Source organism: Acanthochromis polyacanthus, chromosome 6 (genome assembly GCF_021347895.1).
Source record: "Acanthochromis polyacanthus isolate Apoly-LR-REF ecotype Palm Island chromosome 6, KAUST_Apoly_ChrSc, whole genome shotgun sequence".
Taxonomy (NCBI): Eukaryota; Metazoa; Chordata; class Actinopteri; family Pomacentridae; genus Acanthochromis; species Acanthochromis polyacanthus.
The window spans coordinates 4,197,092-4,211,931 of NC_067118.1; the positions used below are offsets into that span (position 1 = coordinate 4,197,092).

The following is a 14,840-nucleotide window of genomic DNA, read 5'->3' on the forward strand; positions in this document are numbered from 1 at the left end:
ATCAGTAACCTCCTAGAACTCAACATTTAGCTCCAGTGATGTTGTTTTCAGATGAATTCACACCAGTGTTGCTACGAATCCGTCGACTGTTTCCGACTGAAACACCTTTAGTTGTGAAGCTACACGTCGATGGTTCTGACGGTGGAACTGAGTGAAGTTCTTGTCGTCTGAGTTTGAGAGTTTGTGGAACAGGGAGGAGCTGTGATTACAGGGTGAACACACTCCCAGAGGTTAGCTAACACCCTGTTATTAGCGGCCATCACAGCGACTGAACAGAGTGGAAACTCTGAAACACAAACACGAGTCAGAAAAACTGAACTCTATCTACAGTTTTTTACATCTGACTTTACCAGCATTCATTCTGGCATCTACTTCACATTCCTGTCATAGTTCTGGTCTTGAAATGTTGATTTTTATTCAGCTTAAGTTTTATTTTTGACGTAAAAACTCAACCGTTCTGTGTCAGGGAGTGAAGTCTTCTGGCTTTTCTGAAACATATTTAACTCTGTCAAACACCAAACTCACAGCAGGTTTCTCTTTAAAAACCAAAATGACATCAGGAAGAAAATGTGAAGAAACTTTCCAACGGTCCTTGAACTGTTCGTGTGATTCTGTCTGGAATCAAAAATCACTTTATTCTAGAAGCGTTGTTTCAAAATTCACCAAAAACAAAAACGTTTGTTTGAACTACATTCAATAAAAAACTAAAAATTCTGAGTTTGTCAGAGTGACTGTGAAGCGAGGACTGACTCAGCTGTGACCGGCATCCAGGTGACTGCAGGTAGTCTTAATTTAATTCATTAGAGCTCACTGAGCCAATCAGAGCCTCCGTTCAGCTTAAAGAGGTCAGACGTTCTGTTGTTCAACGTAGAAACCAAGACTTAGCCTTGGTCCAAATGTATGTCACAACAAGACATAAAATGACCACAAACAGACAAAGAAATTACAATAACAAGGCAGAAAAGATCACAAAATTACCACAAAAGGGCAGACAAAGACACAAAGTGACCTTAAGTGACAAAAAAAAGAGAAAATAACCACAAAGAAACACAAACTGATGCTGACTAAATGCAAGCAAAGATAAAAAAAATCCCCTCTTACACACACAGAAAGTCTGCAAATCTACAAAATGAATGCAACGAGACGCAAACCAAACAAAAGAGACACAAAAATTAACCGAAATGGATGCAAAACAAAATATAGAGACATAAAATTACTCAAAACAAACACCAAGAGCCACAAAACAGTGACAAAGATGCTTAAAATGACCAGAAAGAGTCTAAAAACGAGGCACAAAACAAACACTAATAGATGCAAAATATCAACAAAAAGGCACAAAAATACTCAAAATAAATTCTAAGCACCATAAAACTGTAAGAAAGACACACAGAATGACCAGAAACTCCCTGAAAGCTGCAGGTCTGCTCCAACTCTCACTTTTAAACAAAAGAAGAGACACAAAATGAACACAAACTATGTTAAAAATCACCTCTTACATCCACAAAAACACTCAAATAATCAAAGAATGTTGTTCTTTTTCATGATTAGTGGCATTAAAAAGCATCTTCAGATAAAAACTCCTTTCTGATCTGACTGTTTAGTTTTCTATTAAAGTTCGAGGAGAATCTACTTTAACCACAGCACAAGTCCGAACCGAACCGCCACGTTAACAGATCAACGATCCTCAGAGACGTGTGAACGATTAAAGGAAAGACTTCTGGCAGATTCTGAATCAGTGACACGATGAGAAACAACAATGAAAACTTCAAGTTTTTATCTTTTATAGCTTCTCAGATATTGTTGTTGAAATTCACTTAAATTTAAACGGTTTTATCCCCCGAAGTATTTAACACGTGAAGCTAAAATTTCACAAACGCTGGCTCAGATATGCAGAGTTTATGATGAAAAAAGTTTCAAGTAAATCAGAAACGACCGAGCAGAAGAACCTGAAGATGTCTGGAAACGTCTGTAGTTCTAACATGAAGCACAGAAACCTTTAAAGAACCGGATGTAAAGTCCTCATAAGGAGGGTTTCTACATCAAACACGCAAACACTGACACACACACTGCACACAGACACACACAGGACAGATTGTAACATGTTGTGCAGAAATCCTGCTGCTAACGCTTAATGAAAAACAACTGAATCACACAAAGACACACAAAAACATGAACACAAACAAGGTTCACTGTCATGTTCCATCACGACAACCACGCATGAACACACACACACACACCCCGCTGTTTATAATAAAAGAAGGAGGTCAGAGCCCAGACATAAGCTCCGCCCCCTCACCCCTTCTCTCTCTCACACACACACACACACACACACACACACACACACACACACACACACACACACACACACACACACGGGTCATTAGCTTATACTTCATCACTTCCACCAGCATGCGGCTGATTGGCTGTGATTGGTCGGTCGGTTGGCTGGTTACCGTGGGCGACCACCCCCCCTTGGATCCAGAATTCGTTTCCTGGCGGGTTTCCCTGCCCGGTTACCATGGTTACCACTGCAGGCCATTACCGCCGTGTGAATAAGAACATCATCTACCCCCGACCTGAAATAACCCCGCTGCAGGGGGGAGAGGGAGGAGGATGGGGCAACAGAACCAAGTCCACGGGGCTAACGTGGGAGGGTCGGGGTGGAAACAGGAAACAGGAGATTCAGCCTGAAGAGTCACCGAGACGCCGACAACAAAGACGGAAACCGACGAAGAAACAGGTTCAACCAGCATCCAGAACATCTACAGATGATCTAACCTGAGCTGCACACTCCTCTTATTATGGGATGCAAACCCACCGACTCTGACACCAGTCTGTAGTCCTTAGAGTCCAAGAAAAGTCTCCAGTCTTTACAGGGCAAGTCAAGTCTCAAGTCCTTGGACCACAACAACAATCTCAAGTTCAAGACAAGTCTGACGTTTTTAGAGGATGAGTCTCAAGCCTTAAGACGATAAAAGGGTCAAGTTCTGAGAGATAAGACTCATGTTTTTCGATAAAAATAAGTCTCAAGTCTTTGGGAGACAAGAAAAGATTCAAGACTGCAGTGCTTGGATGAGTCTAAAGTCATTACAAGAAAAGTCTTAAGTCTTCAGAGGACAAGTTACAAGTCTTTAACGTCCAAGACAAGTCTTGCCTGTATAGAGCCTCGAGTCTTTAGCGCACAAGTCCAGTTTCAAGTCTTTAAATGAAAGTCAAGTCTCAAACCTTTAGACAAGAAAAATCTGAAGTTTTTAGAGAAAAAGCCAAGTCTTGAATCCTCAGCAGAAAAGTTCCAAGTTCCTTCAGGAAGTCTTTAGAGGACCACATCAAACCTCAAGTCTTTATGTCAAAGTCAAATCTTAAGTCTAAGAGTCAGCACCAGTCAAGCCTCAAGAACAAGACAAGTCCTACATCTTCAGAGGACAAGTTCCAGTCAAGTCTTTATTAGACCACATCAGACCTCAATTCTACAGACAACAGGTCAGGTCTTTTGAACCCGAGATGAGTCTCCAGGTTTCAGACTGGAGGAGAACCTCACCGTGTGGATGCAGGGCAGCTCCTTGTTGAGTAACCACGGTAACGAGAGGCGTCCCTCTCCACGGTAACAGGACCGGATCCTCTCCCTCATGGCCAGGTTGATGTCGTGGAGGGTGAACAGGCAGAGCACCGTCTCTCTGGGCGGGTTGGACCGATTCTTCTGACCCTGAACCACAAAAAAAAAACACGAGTCTGAGCGCCGCTGCTTCTGAAGATCTCTGAGCTCCAGGAAACAAAGGAACAGCAGGTAACTCACCTGAGAGAAGACGACGAACAGGACGTCGTCGTCCTCGGACAGGCCGAGCGCCTGAGCCAGCCGCCGCCCCGGTTTCTGCTTGTAGGCGGCCTGGACCAGCCGGTACTCAACACCGTCCTTGGTGCAGCCCAGAGGGAACTCCACGTAGGAGTAGAACTCGGTGTCGTTAGAACACATCCGGACGATCTTGGAGGTGAAGAACTTTTCTCCACCGGCATCCATCTGCGTCAGCTGCGTGTCGAGCTGCAGCGTCAGGAAGTAGACGTAGGTTCGGCTGGAGAATCCGTAGACGTAGTAGATGTCGAAGGCCGGGTACAGCGACAGCGTGTCGGACGGGATCTTGATCTGCGAGGAGACGAACTCGTCCTGGTAAACCAGCGAGAACATGTTGACGCTCTCCTCGTCCGCCACCAGCTTCCTGCTGGACAGCGTGGGGAAATACTCCGACTTCCCGTCGATGGCGGCGCCGATAAACAGCCGGCTGCTGCCTTTCACCGGCTTTTTCCTCTTCGGGTCGGCCGTCCAGTCGTCCTCACCAACAACCACACCTGCAGAGGAGACAACAGTCAAGACAAAGAACGGATCAAACAGCTCAAACCAACCAATAACTGATCTGATCTACGGTGGTTCCTCACTCTGACTGGTCGAGGCAGACGTCCGCTCTCCCTGGTTCTGGTTCTGGTCCAGTTGCAGGATATTTCTCTCCTTTTTTCTACATATCTTATTTAAAAATTCTCCAGAAATAATGCCTTCTCAGAACACGTTTCTTTAAAAAACTAAAAATTCTGGGCTCCTGAGCAAAAACCACGAGGCCAAAGCTTTTAATTACAGGGGGCCTCGGTTTACGACGTCCTCGACCTACAGCGTTTCATCGTTACATCAGAATTGCTTATGTGGAACGAGTTGACGAGTGGGGCGGATGAATACAGTGCTATCAGACAGCTTTGTTTCCATTCTCTGGTTGTACTCCACCTTGGATTGTGCTACATTCACTAACTTTTTGTCCTTCATTATGACTCCCAGCGTAAGTCAGACTCTTCTGATGCTGGAAGAAAAGGAAAGCCCTCTCCATGGAAGTGAAGTTAGAATAAAACGCTCAGAACAGGGCGAACTGATCAATATCGTGATGCATGTAACGGCTTTGTTTACATTTTCGCTGGAGTTCCGTCTTACGGCGAAAATTGACTTATGTCAGGAACGGAACTCCGACATAAGTCGAGGACCCCCTGTACTTTGCTTTTGGCCTCAGTTTTGTCTCATAGGTCACAAAACAGGTATTTTTGTTTTCACAGTCAATAATGTGCAAAGCAAAGTACAAACAAATGCTCAGTAAACAGCAGCCAAAGTAAACACGGACATTTGGTAAATAGAGCTGCAGTACTTTGGACTTTTAAACTGTAGAGATGCAGGACTTCAGCAGCGAAAAATGAGCATATAGTGAGGAAAAATGTGGCAGAAGCAAAAACCTTCCAGCACAAACAGCATATATTATATTATGTATGTATTCACTGTTCAATCAGTAAAGGATTTGATTTAAATCCCTCAGAAAGAAATCAAATCACTGAAGCTAAAGACGCTCAGACTTCTGTTTCGTGTTTAAATGAAAGTAAATGAGATCCACTGTGTTCTGTCGCTTCACCTGCTGCCCAGAAATAAAACATCAATGCTCTGATTTCACCTTTTTGGAGTTTCGCTTGTGAATCGAAATGAAAACTGAGCAGCTGTAGGTTATAAAAGCTGCAGGACGGATGTCGCTCAGTAAAAAGGGTTTTACTGTCACTGAGGCTGTTCCACTGAATTAAATCACACTTTTATCAGCGGCATCTGAGCAGAGAAAATGTTCCAGCGCGATGAATGAAGCAGAGAAAACACAGAATGCCGTTCTGCTGCTGCTTGGTCATGACAGTCGTCATTCAGGGGTTTTGTTCAAACCAAAAACTGCAGCTGCTGATCTTAGAATAAAAACCTGCTAAATATTTTGACATGTCGGCTCTTGATTGACGTCAGCAGGTTGAAATGTTTCTGCAGAACAAAGTGGAAATGCTGCAGCCTGTTGGTGAATAATATCAGCTCTGGATCTGCTGATGTTTCGTTTTAACGTTCAGACAAACACCAGTGGATTCATATTTAATCATCTAAGATCTTCAGGGAGAAACAGCCGGGCAGCTTCACAACATCAATTACCAGCATTTTTAATTAGGCCATCAGCTATGAGCTAAACTCTGCAGCTTCTATAAGAAAACTCAGATTTTCCAACAGTTTTGGGATTAACGGTGGTTGGTATGTTCAACAGCTGCTTGTTCAAAACAACTTCTGTTTAAAAATCTAGAAATTACAAACCCTCAGAGCTGACCTTAGCCCTCTTGGTTTGTGGATTTCTGCCTTTAATCTGGTAATCTGCTGTCAAATATTATTAAAAAAGTGACTCAGAACACCCTCAGGGTTCAGTATTATTACCGTAGCATGAAAGCTAGATGCAGGGAATCTGGCTAGCTTAGCATCAAGAGTAAAAAATACACATTTAAACAATCCTCAAGCTGTTTGATTTACATTTTGTTAGCTAACAAAGTTGTCAACGATGCATCCAGCTGTGAGCTCGACCTGTGATTTAAGACAGCAGGCTTTGTGCTAAGCTAGGCTAAAAACACACTAGAGGAAATGTTAAATGTCATAGTTAGCTTTGATTGACAGTTAGCTATACAAACTATTCCTGGAATGACTGTTAACTTTGGATAGCAGTTAGCTTTGGTTAGCAGCTCAGGAATAGTTAAAACAACAAGCTTAACCAAAACTAAAACTAGCATCCTTTTACATCAGCTACCTGTTAACTAAAGCAAATTTTAAGTACTTGACTGATAACAAAAACTTAACCAACATTAACTTTAATTCCTGGGATGGTTGGAAAAGTTAGCGGTTAATCATTGCTAACTTTAATTACTAGATTGGTGGCGAAAATAAACACATGACCAAAGCTAACTTTAATAAAATTAGCATTGATTAACCGCTAGCTTTTCCAACCATCCTAGGAACTAAAGTTAGCGTTGTTTAACAGTTAGTTTTTGTTATCAGTCAAGTAATTAAAATTTGCCTTCATTAGCAGGCAGCTTTTGTAAAGGAATGCTAGTTTTCATTTTTGTAAAGCTTATTATCTTGTGAAAACTGAATTCAACAAATGCGACGATGCTAATACCAGACACTCCTTTTACATTTCAGTTCCAGTGTTTATAGCTGTCTTTGTGCTAAGCTAGGCTAATCGTATCCTGGGCATGCCAGGTAAAACTAATTTGAGTGAAGATTTCTGAAAACCAACATTAGCTTCACCTAGCAGTTAGCAGTTAGCTGGATGATAATTAATGTTTAAATATGATTTAGGACGTTTTCTTTTGTAAAGTTTGGTTCTTTCTCTGGTGTTTCTACCTGTCCAGGTGTATGTGGCCTCGCCCCCTTCCACAGCCCAGCTCACCTGCCATCCCATCAGCCTCTCTGGCTCCGGACAGGTAATGCTCTTTGCGGTGATGCGGCTCTCCCAGTTTGAAGAGATCCTCCAGTCTGAGGAACTGGCAGACGCCCTGCCAGATGGAACCACAGGCCACCAGTCTGTTCCCAGTATAATCCACCAGTAAGAGCTTATTCACGTTATCGGACGACTCCAGTCTGAGGGGAGGAGCAAACACACAGGTGAGGCGTTAGACAGGTGAGTAGACAGGTAAATATGTCGCCTCAGAGTCAGGTGAGAAGACAGACAAGTAACCAGCAAAACCAATCCGCACCCAGACAGACAGGTGAGTTAGCAGACAGACAGTAGTTAACAAACCAGTGAGACAGACAGGTGCAGACAGCTGCTTAAGACAGGTGTAGAAGGCCAAATGAGACAGGTGTAGGCAGACAGGTGAGATAAAAATAGACAGGTGTAGTGAGATACATGAGAGAGGTGAAGACAGAAAGTTGTGCACACGTCACACAGGTGAGAGAGACAGGTAAAGACGTATAGATACGCAGGTGAGACAGCTAAAAGAGGTGGGACAGGTGTAATCAAGTTGATGAGACGAGTGGAGATACAGGTAAACAGGTGTACAGAGATATGTCATAGAGGTGAGACAGGTAAAGACAGACAGGTGTGTACAGGTGAGACATGTTTAGACAGGTGAGACAGATGTGGACAGACATATAGACAAGTGTGCACAGGTCAGTCAGGTGTAGACACATGTATAGATAGGAATGGACAGGAGAGACAGGTGTGTTCAGACCGGTGAGCGCAGGCCCTGACGCTGGGCGGAGGGTAACACTTGGCGTTGTCCTCCACCGGTCCGGTCATGTGACTCCTCAGCTCCGTCAGATTGGCCGACAGCTTCAGCACTCGGTTGACGGCGCCGACGAACACCTCACCTGTCCTCCGGTGGACGGTCAGATGGGTCAGGGAGGTGTCGAAGGCCCGGTACACAACCCGACCCGCCGCCGAGGGGGGAGGAGGAACAGCCGGGGCAGAGAGGAGGGGGGAGGAGAGGAGGGAGATGAAGAGAAGGAGGAGGAGAGGTGAGGAAGAGGAGGAGCGGAGCATGATGGACAGAAAACGGAAGAGGAGGAGGAGGAGGAGAGGATGGAGGGACAGAGGAGGAGAGGAGGGGAGGAGGAGGAGAGAAGAGCTGGATGCAGGTCTGATGAAGAGTCGGATTCACTGGAACATGGCTGCAGGGAGACAGAAACACAGTCAGAATTCCATTGACAATCTGTCCGATTTAAAGTTTCTCTTGGCCTAACGGTCAAACTCAGGGGGACATGACTGCAGAGAGACAAAGACAAAACCCATTCAGATCTCCATTTATAATCTGTCTAATTTTAAGATTTATTTAACATAGCTGCCAGTCACAGAGAGACGGACAAAAACACAGTCAGCAGTCCATTTGGAATCTGTCCAAGTTTCATTTTCCTGCAGTTGAACGGTCTCAGTGGTGGGAAAAAAATGACTGCAGAGAGACAGAATACATTCAGAACTCCATTTAGAATCTGTCTAATTTTAAGTTAATCAGTCAGCTTTAGTGGGGCAAGACTGCGGAGAGACGGCGACAAAAAAAAAAAATTCAAAACTCCATAGACAATACCTCTAATTTTAGGTTTCCTTCAGCAGAACAGGTAGCCCAATGAGACATGGCTACAAAGACACCAAAACACATTCAGAACTACAAAGAGAATCTGGCTGATTTTAAGCTTTATCTTTATCCATCCATCTTGAAATGTAGTCAGGAGAACCGTTCTGGAAACACATGTCGTTACGTCACGTAATCACTCACAGGTTTCACAAAGGATAACGTTAGCTGCTTTAGGCTAATATAGCAACTAATGTTATCTTGCTTCCAGGTTAATGTAACAGCTTGCATCACACTGTTTAAGCTAAAGTTATCTAGTGTAGGCTAATGAAGCAGCTAACATCATCTTGTTTGGACTGGCATAGCGGCTAATGTTATCTTACGAAGGCAAGCTGGCATATTTTATTAAGCTAGTGTAGTAGTTTATGCTATCTCGTTCGGCTAATGGAATGGCTAACATTGTTTTAGTTAGACAGATGTAGCAGCTACCATGAGATTGTGTAGTTCAATGCTACATTGTTCAATGTGATGCAGTGGCTAATGTTATTTTATTTAGGCTAATGTAGCAGCTAACAGATTGTTCAGATTGATGTTATCTTGTTTTGGCTAATATAGTGGCAAACACTATCTTGTTTAGGGTAAGTTGCATTATTTTATTTAAGCTAAATTAGCAGCTTATGCTATGTTGTTTAGAATTATGTAGCAGCTAACAGGTTGTTCAGACTGATGTTATCTTGTTTCAGCTATTACAGTGGCTAACATTAGCTTGTTTAGAATTATGTAGCAGCTAACAGATTATTCAGTCTGATGTTATCTTGTTTTGGTTAATGTAGTAGCTTACTTTCAGTTTTTTATCATGTTTAGGCTAGCTAACATTATTGTATTGAATTAAAGTAGCAGCCTATGTTTTCTTGTTTAGATTTACGTAGCAGCTAACATTAGATCATTCTGACTGACTTTTTTTTGGCTAACGTAGCAGCTTATTTTAAGTTGTTTTGGCTAATGTAGTAGCTAATATGTATTATCTTGGTTAGGCTAGTTAACATTATTTTATTGAATTAAAGTAGCAGCCTATGTTTTCTTGTTTAGATTTACGTAGCAGCTAACATTAGATCATTCTGACTGACTTTTTTTTGGCTAACGTAGCAGCTTATTTTAAGTTGTTTTGGCTAATGTAGTAGCTAATATGTATTATCTTGGTTAGGCTAGTTAACATTATTTTATTGAATTAAAGTAGCAGCTTATGTTTTCTTGTTTAGATTTACGTAGCAGCTAACATTAGATCATTCTGACATTTTGTTTTGGCTAATGTAGCAGCTTATTTTAAGTTGTTTTGGCTAATGTAGTAGCTAATATGTATTATCTTGGTTAGGCTAGTTAACATTATTTTATTGAATTAAAGTAGCAGCTTATGTTTTCTTGTTTAGATTTACGTAGCAGCTAACATTAGATCATTCTGACATTATTTTGTTTTGGCTAATGTAGCAGCTTATTTTAAGTTGTCTTGGCTAATGTAGTAGCTAATATGTATTATCTTGGTTAGGCTAGTTAACATTATTTTATTTAAGCTAAGGTAGTAGCTTATGCTATCCTGTTCATAATAAAATAGCAGCTAACATCAGTTTGTTTAGACTGACGTAATCTTGTTTGGGCTATTGTAGTGGCTAATATTACCTTAATTAAGCTAAAGTAGCAGCTTACACTAGCTTGGTTCCTCTGAACTGAGCTAACCAGCTGCTAACCAATCACATCTATTGATTATCCCAATAACTGAAGTCCATTAAATACGTTTTTAAACTAAAAAAATAGAATTATTTCATTATTCTTCAGTCTGATGGAGAACGTTAAAGCTACAGACGGTTTGATTTACCAGAAACAGAGACGTGTGTTAGCGTGTTAGTGTGTGTGTAACAGTGTGTGTTATTGTGTGTAACAGTGTGTGTGATGTTCAGATAGGGCTATTGATCTGTTTCCGTCTGTCTTCTCACTGATTCTCTCACAAAGCTTCAGCAGCTCCAGTAACACTGATGGAAACTTCACGGATGCTGCAGCCGACAGCTCCGATAACACACACACGCACACACACAGCTGTAAATGCCTCCACAGTTTAATCTACAGACGCGTCGACACAAAATGGAGGATGTTCTTCCTCCGACAGCGCTCGTGGTTACAGGATTAAAACACATCAATGACAACGACGCACAAAGAATAACAGAAAATGTACACAAACGCCTAGAGACGCCAAACATCCACAAAGACACACAAAATAACGTAAATTAAGCCCAACACAAACACACGCAAAATGACAACAAAAAACACACAAAATAGAAACAAAGAGACACAAAATGACCTCAAAACAACTACAAAGACACACAAAACGACTACACAGATGCACAATATAACCCAGCGCTCGATTTAGACGGTCGCCAGGTCACCATTCGCGACTAAAAACGTCGCAAATGGTGACCTGGCGACCGTCTAAATCGTGCGCTCGATCGAGCTGAACCGCCTATCATGTTTTCTTCATGGAGGCAGCCACTTTGTATGATGTCATCAACCTCCCATGATTCCCGGCGCTCGCGGCGACCTGGTGACCGTCTAAATTGAGCACTGACAACCAGAGACACAAAACAACCACAAAAATGAACAAAATTACCACAAAGAGACATAAAGTAACCACAAAGAGATTAAAAAAATGACCACAAATACTCACAAAATGACCACAAAGACATTTGAAAATACTAGACAAAATTAGACACAAAATTAAGACTAAGACACACAAAATGACAACGTAAAACGCACAGAATAACAAAAAATTTACACAGAATGGCCATAAACACAAAAAAACCCCACAATGACGCACAAAAAACAAAAAATATGCAGATATCAACCACCAAAAGATAGAAAATGACGACAAATATGGAAAAAATGATCACAAAGAGATTCAAATGACAACGTGAAGAGCACAGAATAACACAAATGTACACAAAACCATGAAAAAGAGACACAAAAAGATGCAGAAATCAACTACAGAGACACAAAATGACGAGAAAGCCACACAAGACAACCACAAAAAGACATAAAATGACCATTAAGAAAAACAGAATGGACATAAAGAGACACAAAATGACAACAAAGGTACACAAAATACAAAACAAGAATAAGACACACAAACATTCCTCCAGCTGGAGCTCCTGGTTTTAATCAAAATGTGAGAAGACGAGACGCTGAAGGTAGAAACTAAGAAGTGGATCTTTTTCAGAACAGAACCGTCTCCTGGATCATCAGCCAGTCTGTTCAGAGAAAGTTAAACAAAGAGACACAAAACTACAGCAAAGAGATGCACAATGACCACAAAGAGAAACAAAGACAGACAGAAAGACACACTGAAAGCACACAACAGGGAGACAACAGGAACCATTAGGAGACAAAACAAGACGACATGGTCATTAATATCCCCCGCCACATGTGATGTCTATGAGTCTATATCCAAAACAGTGATCAAGGGCCATAACTCTGTTAAATATTATCGCACAGGTCTCATTTTCGAACTTGATCAAGGTGTCCATGGTGTCAAGCTACACACTAAATTTCGTAATCCTAGCTGTAATAGTTTCCGAGAAAAGCTGTCCCCTTCATCTCGGACCCACGGACGGACGGACGGAGGCCAAACCTATATCCCCCTTTTCCATTTCGCGGAGGTGGGGGATAAAAAGACACAAAATTACCTCTGAGACACAAAACGAACTGTAGACACACAACAGGGAGACAAAACTAAATGAAAAGACGCACGAAGCTACACAAAATGACCACAAAGAGACACAAAAGTACAGCAAAGAGACGCACAACGAATACGAAGAGACACAAAGAGAGACAGAAAGACCTCAGACACAAAACACACTGAAAACACACAACAGGGAGACAAAACTGAATGAAAAGACGCACAAAGATATACAAAAAGATCACAAAGAGACGACAGACACAAAATTACAGCAAAGAAGAAGAACGTCTTTCTTGTCATCATACAGCTATCACATGCTATCGTACTGATGGGGAAGCTGCCATGAAGGCGCTAACCACGACCCATCAGGAGCACTTAGGGGTTCAGCGTCTTCTCAGGGACACCTCGACATGAGCTCAACGGGCCAAAGATCGAACCAGCGACCCTCAAGTTACAAGACGGCCACTCTACCCACTGAGCCATGTCGCCCTGAAAAAGACCACTGGTGGGTCTTGAACCTGGTACCTTCCACTGGGTCGTCTCTCTTCTTACCCACTGGACTACAGATACAGAAGAGATGCACAACAAGCACTAGGAGACACAAAAAGACACAGAATGACCTCTGAGACACAAAACGCACTGTAGACACACAACAGGGAGACAAAACTAAATGAAAAGACGCACAAAATGATCACAAAGAGACGACAAAGAGGCAAAACTACATCTAAAGAGAGAAAACAAACAAATATTTGGGTGACCATAAAAAGACACAATACAACCACAAAGACGCAGAAAACCCCAACAAAGAGACTCAGATGTGATCACAGCAGCAGAGTGAATGCAAACTGGAGGTTTAGAGAAAATATTTCACAAAAAAATGTGCTTAAATTTGGATTAAATTAAAATAAAATGTTAAAATAAATTACTAACAAATGAGCTCAACAGAAACTAAAACCAGATTCAGGTCAGAAACCGTGGAGTCGAAGAAGATTTACAATAAAACGGCCAGAAATCAGATGACAGGAGCAGAAATGAGCTGATATTTTAGATTTATCTGAATTCATTCTTTGTTTTTGCTGCTTTCAGCTCCAAAAACTTTAAAGTTTGCTGTTTTTGTTGTTGTAAATGATAAAAAAATGAATATTTCTGTGCTTTTTACTGTTCCTTGGATTAAATAACTGTTTAGTTTCTAACATTTTTCAGACTAAATGATGAAAATGTAAAATTTAGAGCTGATAAATGTGATTTCACAAGAAAACAGCTGATTTCAGATGAAGTTCAGTGAAGCTAAATTCCAACACCTGCTGATAAATTAACTCACATGAACAGAAACGGTCTCATTTTTGGATCATTTCTATCTTTAAATTGTAATTTTAAGAGATTTTAAAACAAAAACCACCAAATTCTGCAGGTTTTAGCTCCAAACCTTTGAAATGTTTTCTTTGTTTTCTGAGGTAATAAACTGAACATTAGACTGTCGGTTGGATTAAAAACAGTTTTAAGGTTCATTTGGTTTCAGAAAACAATAAAAGAATTTACTTTTCAGCGTTTCACAAACGAAATGAGAAATATAGGAAAAACAGAACAAGTCATTACAGTGACAGGACATAAAACTTTATTCTAATCCATCTCAACGCTTTGATAAATTAAATGATATCAACAGAAATGATCCAATATTTAACAACTTTTCATCAAAAACACCAAAATCCTGCCGGGTTGAGCTCCTTCAGTTTTAGAATCTGATGTTTTTCTTGTTAAAATGTTGAAGATTTGATGTTTTTCTTTGTTTTATGAAAGAGATGCTCTAATTTTGTATCTTTTTAACCATTTTTCATCAAAAATGTCAACAATTTGCAGTTTTCAGATGTTAAAATGTTGAAGATTTGATGTTTTTCTTTGCTTTAAATGATAATATTCACTGAATATTTGTGCGCTTTTTACTGTTTATCGACTAAAATGATCATTTTTAGGTAAAAGAGGCTTCAGAAAACTGTGAGGAATTTTATTTTAGGACTAAATGATGAATAAAACAAATAATGAGCAGATTAATGGAAGAACAGAAGATAAATCAGAGGATCACTGATGAATATTGCTATTATTATCACTAATTATTATTATTTCTCCAGTAAACCTGAAGCTGCTTCTGACTAAACAGGAATTAAAACATCAGAAGAAGAAAAAGTTTTTTTTTTTTCAGCAGCAAAACGAGACGCTGGACGGACGATAATAAAGTTATTACTCC

General features: G+C 41.0%; 1 protein-coding gene and 1 long non-coding RNA gene across 2 annotated transcripts in view; one reads left to right on the forward strand and one right to left on the reverse strand.

Annotated features, from left to right (window-relative positions):
* The window catches only part of LOC127534526 (uncharacterized), a 308,994-nt gene that overhangs the window by 113,178 nt on the left and 180,976 nt on the right, over positions 1-14,840 (forward strand). The window lies entirely within an intron of this gene.
* plxna3 (plexin A3) overlaps positions 1-14,840 on the reverse strand; it is a 140,536-nt gene that overhangs the window by 98,826 nt on the left and 26,870 nt on the right. The window contains 4 exon segments of the mRNA XM_051949856.1: positions 3,539-3,703; positions 3,794-4,341; positions 7,257-7,447; positions 8,041-8,479. Coding sequence (XP_051805816.1) covers positions 3,539-3,703; positions 3,794-4,341; positions 7,257-7,447; positions 8,041-8,351 — 1,215 coding nt within the window. The 5' untranslated portion in view covers positions 8,352-8,479.